Consider the following 11,451-nt stretch of genomic DNA (forward strand, 5'->3'; position numbering starts at 1 on the left):
AAGCTAAATAAAGTCCGCCAACTCGCGCGGAGTAAATTGCACAGACAGCAGTTAGTAAGATTGATTTCAGCAGCCACTTGTCTGGAAATACCGAAGACTAGAAACGGTTTGAAAACTGTTGTCACGTAGTGATCATCTTCTCAATAGAACATCTTTGATAATGTCTTCTGGTCAATCAGAATCAAGATAACGACGTGGTGTTGTTGCAGGAAGTCCCGACGGAGAATAGTTTCGCTGTAGTACATCTCTATATACATCGATACAACATTACGTGTTGATAGAAATCAACACGTAATTAAATAAGACCCCACGGTTTGATGATTGATGTGTGGGCTGACTTTCATGTTGACACACAGAACAATGGGGGCTATCCACCCTTATCCACAATGTAAAGTAATTCACAGCCTCTTCCCTCTTCAGTGAGGAGCAGCAGGTTCAGCTTTCAGAACAAAGTAACAAAAAACTGAAATGGCATTCATTTTTATAAATATGTCGTGTAGTAATAGATGTATTTATTTTTCTTCTCAAGAGAGTACCAGAATGTGTATTTTATGTTAGTATTTCAAAAAATCTCCTGGGGGAGAATCTCCCCAGACCCCCCTGCAGGGGTTGGGTTTTCAGCATGTCAGCTCTTTCACAATTCAGTTTTTGGGTGGGCCCGCCCTGGTACATCAAATGCCCGCCCAGAGACGTATGTCTGCCGCCGGGTCTGAGGAGAGGAGGAATTGTTTGGTGCATGGTGGCGTGTATTGTGGGTTTGGAAGTTACGTTTGGATAAATGTTTTGAGATTTTGAGTGGTTAAACTTCCCACTAGCTGGAATGGCGAGGAGGCATGCAATGAAAGAAGTGCTTCCTGGAATGCAGACAGCTGACATGAAGAATGCGGAAGTGGAGGAGGAGGAAAGATTAACGGCAGAGAAAGGAGATAAAGCTGATCAAATAGAGGTGGGAAATGAGAAGAGGAAGGAGAAGGTGATAAAGAAGAAGACACTGAAGGAGAGAAAAGGCGAAAGTGAGAGAATGGAAGATGTAAAAACCGGAGAGAAGCTGCCGACCCCCGCCGCAGCTGCTGCAGCAGTTACAGCTGGCAGCGTGAAAGCGGGTGAGAAGGAGGGAATAAAGGTGTTTTCACTGAAGGAAAGACGGGAGGAGCGAGAGCAAAAGAGAAAAGAGGAGGAAAAGCAGAATCCAGAGGAAGGGCCGTCTGTGAGGAGGCAGAAATCTGACTGAGCAAACACGGAAATGGGCAGCGGCGGTGAGAAAGCAGACGGGGAAAAACGAGATAACGCGGGGAAGAGAAGGGAAAGCGAAAAAACTGACGGGGGAATCAACGCAGGGTCGAGCAAGGAGAAGAAGAAGGAGGAAAATAATGAAAGAAAGGAGAAAACGAGTGAAGAGGGACAGGAGGAAGATGCAGCGGATGTGGACTATCTGGCGGAACTCACCCTGAAAGTTTTCGTGGAAGGTGGAGTAAATAAATTAACAGTCGGGAATTATTAGTGGGGATACAGGAGATGTGTGGGAGAGTTTTGGGGTGTAGAGTGAAAGGGGAAAGAGAGTATGAAGTAATGAACACGTGGGTGGGGAAGGACATGCTGTTGAAAGGGCTGAGGGTGAAATGGATTATGGTGGAAGCTTGGGAACTGGTGAAAAATGACACAATTGTGTCTTTTATGCATGTACCTGTATATTTAAGGGATGAAGTGATTTTGGGGAAACTGTTGGAGTGGGGGGTGAAACCTGTGTCAAAGGTGATAAGGAGGTACAGCCCGGGGACAAAGATTGCAGATGGCACCAGATTTGTAAGGGTGGAGTTTGGGAGTGAGATAAGATCCCTCCCTTACTCAACTAAGTTTGAAGGGGTGGGGGGAGTGGAATACCTTAATGTTAGGCATGATGGGCAGAGCCAGGTCTGCAGGAACTGCCTCAGACCTGGACATATTTTCAGAGAGTGCCCGGCCATAATATGCCATAGATGCAAAGGGACGGGGCATTTAGCGAGGAATTGTGGGATGGGGAAAGAAAGGAGGGAAGAGGGAGGGAAAGGAATATTATTTCCCCCCCCCGGAGGGCCCCGCTTCTAGGCCTCCCCCCAATCAGGAGGGAGGGGGTCTGGGCATGGGCCTGAAGAGGGGGGGGAGACAAATGAGGGGAGGATGGATGGGGGGGGGGAGGCTGGGGAAAAAAGACCACGAGAGGGTGAGAGTGATGATGTGATGTTGAATGAAGGGAATGATGATGCGGCCAATGTGGAGGGGGAAAGCGTGGAGAGTTTGAAGCCTGATGGGGGGAGGAAGGGAAAAAAGAGGATGAAGGGGAGTGAGAAGGAGGGAGGAGAAGCTGAAGAGGTGGGAAGTGAGGGAGAAAATGAGGTGGAGGAGGTTGAGGGGGGAGGAGAAGCTGAAGAGGTGGGAAATGAGGGAGAAAATGAGGTGGCGGTTGAGATGGTGGAGGAGGTGAGGAAGTAAGGGAGGGGGGAGAAAGGATGCGGAGACGGGGGGAAAGGATGGGGGATAGGATGGACGAAGATGAGGAGGAGCAGAGACAGAGGGAGGAGGAACTTATGAGAGTGAAGATATTAAGGCATACAAAGGACACCATTGAGTTAGAGGAGAGTAAGAGGAATAATGACGTGGAAGTGAGGGAGGGGGAGGAGAAGGAAGAGGAAGAGGAGGTGGGAGATAGTGAAGGACAATCGAGCGATGAGTGGAGTTTGAATGATGTTTGGTGTAGCGGGGATAGTGAGAGGGAGGAGAGTGGGACTGAGGATCAGGTGGAGAGGAGACAGAAGATAAAGGACATTAATTTTGAGAAGAGGTTGAAGAATTTAAAAGAGGGACAAGAAAAAGAAGCCTTAAAAAAGAGGAGGGAGGAGCTCAAGGGTTGGAAGCGAATATCAATAAATATAGGGGAGGTAAATAAGGAAGGTGACTGGGTGGAGTGTGAGGAGAATGTACATCGCCTCAGGGTTAGGCAAAGGCCGTATGGGGGGTGGAAGGGGGAAACAATGGCGAAATGGAGGGAAAGGTGGAAAAGGAAAAGAGCAGAGCTAATAGAAACCACTCGGGAAGACGTAGGGAATGGGCGGTGGGGATGGGAATATGTGGAATTAGAAATGTGATGCAAGGTACGGGTTGGGAGGTTGAGCAAGAGGAAAAGGAAGATAAGGGAAATGGGGGGGAACAAATTGATGTGGAAGATGGGTCGGGACCTAATTCTGGTCTGTCTTGATGTGTGTGATGATATGAGATGTGAAGGAAGGTGTAGGTGGAAAGCATTAATTAATGTGTGTAATAGAGAGATGGTGATGTGTATGCAGGAATAATATCTATGAAAACTGAGATTGAGATGCAACTAAATTGGTAGGAAGCCTTGGGGATCGGTAAGGTGGATTATAATGTGTGCAAAATGTAAATATGTTTTGATATAATAAAAGATACAAAAATAAATAAAAATAGGGGCTTGGACTGGGAGCTGTAGGGTCGTCGGTTCAAGTCCCCAAACAGACTTAAAGTATGGATTGTGGACTGCTACTTTGAGAGGTGCCAGTTCACCTCCTGCCCTGCTGTGGTGCCCTTGAGCAAGGCTCCAGACAACCCCCCCCCCACTCCCACTGCTCCTAGTACTAGACTCCTGGTACTAGGATGGGTTAAATGCAGAGAACACATTTCACTGTGTGTACTGTACACTCTGCATGTGTAACCATTAAAGAGGGTTTCATCCCTCCCAATATATTATTATTGTGTCTTGGATGTGGGGTAATGGTTAGGTATCCTATATATATCCTTTTCGCAGACCATCACCATAGGCAACGTCCAGCTGCTGTGACTGCGGAGAGCCAGTCCTGCCTCCAGGCTATTTTGTATCTGCTTTTTGGCACTTACTTGTTTCTCTTACTATGGACCATGGGAGGTTCAATTATAGTCTGCCCTGGCTGGACTGTAGTGTCTTCAGGCTGTACAGCCTAGGCAGGTTAAAGAAAACCTGCAACTGCCCCCTTCTTGATAGTTATGGGAACGTTAACGGGATTGAAGATGCGTAGGGCACAGTCTTAGAGCATTGAGTTTCCACAAGGTATTGGGCTACCAGCAGTTTCAGTTTTTCAACAAAACCCTGGGTGGGGCTAAGCATGACTTCCCCTTTCATTTGTTCTTTTAAACTAGTGAGGCCTGGTACTATGTACTGCGGCCCTGGCTCCACTAAAACTGGTTGGTCTACTCTCACTTCTCGTGATAGTGGCTTGCTTTGTGACTGGAAACATAGTACCTCTTTGCCAAACTGCCCCATGCGATTAGAACCATACTCTGGGTTTGCTTTGGAATGGACCAGTTAGATGGCCTAGCAGGACCTCCTCTGAAGCTAGGTCTGCAACCAGGAAGTGTATAATCACTTGGTGATGTTTATCTGGACAGGGATCAACGATCACAGGTTTGTGTCCAGCCCAATACCAACCACAAATGTCACAACTGATGGCTGGAAATGAGGCAGGACCTCTGGGAGAAAGGCTTGTAGTGACACAGAGACAATACATTTATCTGTGCACCACTTTCAAAAACAGCACACACTTCCACAACATTTATAAGCAGAAGGATGCACATTTCCCGATAAGGAGTTTTAGGGTGAAGCACAGTTGGGTCAGTCATTTCAGGAGAGGCTGACAAAACTTAGCTAGCTGTTTACACCAAAGCAGTTGAAAATAGTGCCCAACATCTTGGTGAGCAAAGACAAAATTGTGAATCATGTGAATGCAGCTTTAGAAGTAAATCTGATTGTGTCTGATCGGCTGTCTTTTTTTTGTTTTCAGGACACGGCAGGTCAGGAGCGTTACCGCACCATCACCACTGCCTACTACCGTGGCGCCATGGGCTTTATACTAATGTATGACATAACCAATGAGGAGTCCTTCAACGCTGTCCAGGACTGGTAAGTGATTGTCCTGGAAGCTTGTCTGTATGCTGTTTTTGTGTGTTTGATTATCAAAATAACTAATTTAAAATGTACTTACAGGGCGACCCAGATTAAGACGTACTCATGGGATAATGCCCAGGTGATCATGGTGGGTAACAAGTGCGACATGGACGAGGAGAGAATCATACCTGCAGAGAAGGGAAAACACCTTGCAGACCAGTTAGGTGAGATGTTGCCACATGAGTGTTACTTAGTATCTTTATAGAGTGGTGCAGGGATGACATATTTGTGTAGGCCGACCCGGAAATAAAAATGCATGTTTTGATCAGCCGACTAATATCCACATGTCTACCCTACTTTTAGAATTTTAGAATCATAAATCTAATCGCCAGAAGCAAAATGCTAAAGTTATGCTATAAACTAACTTCAGCAGAGTACAGCAGGGTCGCACGACTTCAACGTCACGCCAACTTAAGATATAAAAATACGCATTCAAAACTGTACAACTTGAAATGTTTGTTTTAACAGTTTGCAGCGCAGGTACTTGCTTTCAAGCAGAACAGGGGCAAACAAACTTAGCGGGAGTGATTACGTGTTCGGCGTAATGACGTACCAGAGATGGGGACTCGAGTCTGCGACTCGGACTCGAGTCGCACTTAAGTCGCACACACAGAGACTTCAGACTTGACTTGGACTCGTGACCAAAAGACTTCAGACTCGACTTGGACTCGTGTGTTGGGACTTGTGAACAATCATTGTGTTATCTATTTTTGGCGTATTAAAGGTGGGGTAGGTACATTTGAGAGAAACCGGCTCGAAAATACACAACCGGAGATAATCTGCTAGAGGCTGCTACTTCCTTATAGAGCCCGCCTCCTCCAACACACACGAACGCGCACATGACCAATGAGGGCACGAGATAAGTTTGTGCCCAGATGGAAGGCTGACAGGCAGGTAGGCCATCCAGTTACTTTAGCCGGGCTGATTACGCAGACGTGCGCGCCTCTGTTACTACCTCGTAGTAACACAACGGCGACCGGCGGCACACCTGCGTCTGTACCGCTTGTAATTAGGTTCAACTACAAACACTTCTAACAAAACGCCGGCGGCACCAACAAAAGAAGCGCACACTGCAAAGTCTGTAATATCAAAATCAAGGATGCTGGCGCAACAACGTCGAATTTCATCAGGCACTTGAAAACTCACCCGGAGTCAGTCACATTAACGCATATGGACAGTTAGCAAACATGTTTAGCTCAGCATCAGCTATGTAATGTTAACTTAGCTTGCTACTAGCTTTGTAACTGAATATTTGAAAAGATGAGTGAATGTTTGCTTGTCACACTTGTTTGAGTTGAGTGGCGTTGACATCCAACTCTTGACATGACATAAAAAAGGTCGGTAACGTTAATCATTACCCGCTTTTAAGTACTTTTAACAGTTTCCCTGCGGGGGATTAATAAAGTATTTGTGATACTGATTTCTGATTCTGAAGTGTTTTGCTTATAAGTTGTTTGCATTTAGCTAAAGTGTGACAACTAATCAGTACTGATACTGTATGCTAATAGATATAGGAGTGATAATAACACAGTAAGTGCTTTGAATTTCTTAGATATAGCTGTGCAGTATAACAGACTGGATAGCAGCAGACAATAGAAGGCTTATTACAACCAGAAGAGACATGAGACTTTAATTTTTTTAGAGACTTGAGACTTGACTTGGACTCGTGACCAAAGACTTGTGACTTGACTTGGACTTGCAAAAAAAGACTTGTGAACATCTCTGTGACGTACAACGTCCTCGACAACTTCTGTAGTCCTATTCAGCCACTTGTTAACAACCATCGTTTTTCAGACACGTAAACTCTTCAAAAATTACAAGTGGGGTCACTGCTGATGTATTTAATGTCGTAGAACAAAACGTGATCCGTTTCTTACATTTGTGTCGACCACAGACCTTATTTCCAGCTATTTTCCAAAATCCTATGGAGAAATCCCATTGATTCTGAGACGAGGGAACCCATAATAGTAAAATGCTGACTCACTTCCGTGTTTTAGAACTCGTTAATGCATCACTCTATACAACAGTACTCAATTTTGGCTTCAAGAGGGAGTTTCATATTAACTTACCTTACTCAAGCTGTAAAGTGTTAGCATTCGCTGGTACTAAGTTTTTGTTTTAAAATCTCCCTCAATGTTTCTCAACAGGGAAAAAAAATAAACAGGATAATGTATCAAAAACAGGGTTTAGTTTGATAAAAAAAAACATTTCAAATTAAGAACAGATTTGTATTAAACGTTGTAAATACAACATTTAATAAAAATCTGTTTTTAATTTGAAACGTTTTTTTTATCGCTATTAATTCTAGAATATCCATCAGACTCGTTTTCAACGATCATATGCCCTATAATAAATAGGAAATGTAAAGTTTTGATTTGTGATAATATTAACTAACTAAATTATAAGTGAGGGGTTGATTTCGGACACAAAGCAGCTTTTAATTTCTCATCAAATGTATGCTTTATTATTATTAAACGATATAATATTATTTTCTCAATTCATGATATTCTCCAATCTCAAGCTGATCCCCCTTACATTGCCTAAAATTGCATATGTTGAAGACAAATCCATGTGTTGTAATAAAGAGCGGCTAAACTAGTGTGAACTGTAGTAGAAAATGCTTTCACTCTGGGGTGTGTGGTAATGAAAACCTTTATAATAACAATGTATTGCCTTTTGCCGAAGGCCAAAAAGGTATTTGGATTATGCACAATGCTGGTTTAACACCACTGCATGGAACTAAGTTGCTGGCTGAGACACTAAAACAAGAAGTTCAAACTGGAGAGACGTGATGTAAGAATTACATATTTATTGTTTACACGTCATATGAATAAAATGATTGCCATGATAATACAACAGGAGAATGTAAAGGTGTTTTGGCGATTAGGCCCCGGTTTGCAGGATAATCATTCAGGAGGGAAAGCACCGCTCCGATGAAATCCCCGGGGTCTAGACACTGGTGGTGGTGCTGAGTAGGTGAGACCGGTCTGAAGAGGGAAGGTTTAGCTTTGTCCTGGAGGAGACTGGAGGCGAGAGGGGTGGAGGCGGGATGCGGTCATCTGCAAATGACAACTGACAGGGAGGAAGAGCAGGCATTTAAGGAATTTAGCATGTGCAGCTATTGGCTGCTGAGGGGTGACGCCCTCATATTTAATGAGGGGGGAAGGGAGCCATCGAGTGACGTGTAAGTGACTCGTGTTAGGTCTTCCTTATTGAACTTGCGCTAAGCTTCATTTGTCTGCTGTATAAAGTTTGACTCTGTACAGGAAGATAGAACAAAGGGTTTTGTGAGCAGCAACAGATTACATTTCAAACATTTGGTATCCCAGGTTACAAATGGATATTTTAAAGTAGGAAGAAGAATCTGAATACAGCCAACACACTTTGAGATGCTCAGATGGATAAAACCACACCTCAAGTTTAGTAGAAAAACAGTCTTAAATGTGTAGGCCATTGCACAAGGAAAGGGGAGTTAGAGATTCTTAATTCTATACTATCCAGTATTAATCTCACATGCATGTCAGAAAAACTGTGAAAAAATTGTCCAGTTCAACTGATTTTCCTGTACCAGTTTATTTTACATAAGCAGTTTAGCCCAGTTTTTCTTTTAAATATAACATTATAAAGCCGTTTCGTTTTTTCTTTCATATGTTGTCAACGTCATGAAAACAAACATTTATATTCCCTCTTTGCTTTTGCCCCATGTATCAGGTCAATGTTTATGAAACCCAAATCAGACAGTTTGTCAATTCCCACTGATTCAGATTCTGACAGTTTTTGAACTACTACTTATATACATCAGCCTGCAAACAATTTGCATGAATTCACTCAAATGTTTCAACCTTCTGTTTCCTTTTACAGGCTTTGAGTACTACGAGGCAAGCGCCAAGGAGAACATCAATGTGCAGCAGGTCTTCGAGCGCCTGGTGGACATCATCTGTGTAAAGATGTCAGAGCGCGTGGACGTAGAGATGCCGGCCGCTCCTGGCACCAAGACTACCAGACTGGCCGACAAGCCCGCCCAGCTACCTCAGAAGTGCTGCTGATCGTCCATCCGGTCATCCATACATCCCTCTGCTGTTGCCTTGTCTGCTTCCCCCCATAAGCTTTTGAAAAAAAAAAAAATACTACTTAAATATTATAGCATTCCTCAACTCACTCTCCCTGCTTCAATACATGTCTGTGAGCAATCAATAATCACTATGACTCCTGGGATTTATATTACAAGTTTAATCCTGTTCTTGTCCCCAAGGTTGGTCAATGTTTGCAAGAGAAGGAGTGAGTGTTGCAGTGTGTTCCCAATAAAATTAAATGTGGCATTAGAAACGTTTTAGAGCCAAGCTAGGTAACAGAAGATGTTGTGCAAATAGGAGAGTAAAAACCTGCTCAGAAGATAAAGAGTTAAAGTGTATGTTACATTTTTAGATTTAATTTGAGGGACATGACACGATTTCTCCACTATGGAATGGGTTGTAGTCTGACAGAGGAGGATACAATTAGGGAGATAATGTGACAAAACGACCACAATTCCATAGAGGTAATGAGTAGACTCATTTGAAAATATAATTAAATTACCTCCAGTTATCTGACATTGGTAAGTTCCAGTTGAAAGTACCAGTAATTCTGGTTTTGTACATTTTTGAGACATATACCTGTCTATTGCACACACTGCCTCATAATTGGTTGAGTGAAGTGCTTCATTTTAGATTCATACAAAAAGTGCATTGGTGAGCAGAGCTGAAAGCAGGGTCCAAAGGTAAAAACAGCCTCTCCTCTCAAAGTATAGCACAACAATAAACTCACCACCAAAACTGCTCATGTTCACAAGTTTACAGGTCATAGTCGTTCATCTGGGTGTCACCCTTCCAAACATTACATAAGATAAGATAAGAAAAGTAGGAGCTTTATTAATTCCTGTGGGGAAATTCAGTAGTTTAACAGCAACAGGGTAAGATTGGAAAACAGGACAGCACAGGTTCACACGTATTAATACAATTAAGGATAAAATCAAAGATACACATACAAAATGGTAAATAACTATAAAATAAAATTGAACATATATACATATTTGGTCATGTGTACATATTATTTACATGTGTGTGTGAAAACAATATGTATTTTATGTGAGGCTGCTTTAAAGATAGCTACTAATAGTGAGTCCACACAAATACAATATGCCCATAGCCTAACCAACTGTTTCTGGTCTTACTTTGCGCTGTTTTTGGCTTGAAAAACAATTTAGGGCTACACCACCAATGCATATTTCCGGGTCGGCCTGCAGCCCAAATCATTACAGGACTCGGTCAAATCCAAGACAAGTCTAATGGTGCCCTGTGGGCATAATTTATAGACATGTTTTACTTTTTGCTTTTAAAAAAAAGCAAAAAGTAAAACATGTCTATAAATTATGCCTTGACCAAATATTCTAGTCAGGAAGCCCAGAATTTGTTTTACTACTTTCAGATCCTAATTACAGATAAGACCAACTCCCTCGAAACCCTTGTTAATAGTACATCAAAAGGTGTACCTCAAGGCTCTGTGCTTGGACCCCTCCTCTTCACCATTTACATGCTCCCACTTGGTCTCAGCTTTCATTCATACGCTGATGACACACAGCTCTATCTCTGCACCAAACCGTCCACTCAGGTCCCCCCTAAATCCCTTGTCAACTGCCTACAGGACATAAAAAACTGGATGTCATCAAACCTGCTCAAACTAAACAGCAATAAAACAGAGCTCATGATTGTGGCTCCCAAGGCGCAGCTCCGGAAGGTTGGAGACCTGCTCCTGACGGGTGCTCCATCTCTCCATCCACTGAAGTCCGCAACCTAGGAGTAATCCTGGACACCACCCTCTCCTTCCAGGCGCACATCAAATCTGTCACCAAATCGGCTTTCTACCACCTCAAAAATATTTCCAGACTCCGGCCTTCACTCTCTGACTCTGTGGCAGAAACGCTAATACACGCTTTCATCACCTCCCGCCTCGACTATTGCAATGGTGTCCTGTCCGGGGTTCCCAGCAAAGCCCTGGAGAGGCTCCAATACGTCCAGAACTCTGCCGCCAGGCTTCTCACCTGCACCAAGCCCTGGCAACACTTGACCGGCAGCCAGTGAAGATGGAGGAGGGTGGGGGTGATCCCCACCCTCCTCCATTTTCACTGGCTGCCGGTCAAGTCCCGGATTCAGTTCAAAACACTCCTTCTCACTTACAAGTCTCTCCATTCACCCGCTGGCGACAGGGCGTTCAGTGTTGCGGCCCCCACCATCTGGAATGTACATCCTGCAGAGATCCGCAATGCTGCTTCCCTGGCCATCTTCAAGTCATCATTAAAAACTCCCCGGTTCACCATGGCCATTGACCCCTAACCCATCACAGTCCCCCTGCTTCCACTCCTACTGCTATTTATTTAATTGTTTACGTTATGATTTGCCCCTTTTGTTTGTTTGTTTGTTCACCGTGTAAAGCGGCCTTGGGTCCCT

The 11,451-nt window shown here is 43.8% G+C and overlaps 1 protein-coding gene across 1 annotated transcript in view; it reads left to right on the top strand.

The window, feature by feature from the left end:
* rab3b (RAB3B, member RAS oncogene family) overlaps positions 1-10,158 on the top strand; it is a 111,862-nt gene extending 101,704 nt beyond the window's left edge. The window contains exons 3-5 of the mRNA XM_034080797.1: positions 4,806-4,924; positions 5,009-5,133; positions 8,831-10,158. Of these exons, the coding sequence (XP_033936688.1) occupies positions 4,806-4,924; positions 5,009-5,133; positions 8,831-9,015 (429 nt within the window). The 3' untranslated portion in view covers positions 9,016-10,158. The remainder of the gene's footprint in view (positions 1-4,805; positions 4,925-5,008; positions 5,134-8,830) is intronic.
* Positions 10,159-11,451: the final 1,293 nt, after the last annotated feature.

The sequence above is a fragment of the Pseudochaenichthys georgianus genome, chromosome 4, assembly GCF_902827115.2.
Source record: "Pseudochaenichthys georgianus chromosome 4, fPseGeo1.2, whole genome shotgun sequence".
Taxonomy (NCBI): Eukaryota; Metazoa; Chordata; class Actinopteri; order Perciformes; family Channichthyidae; genus Pseudochaenichthys; species Pseudochaenichthys georgianus.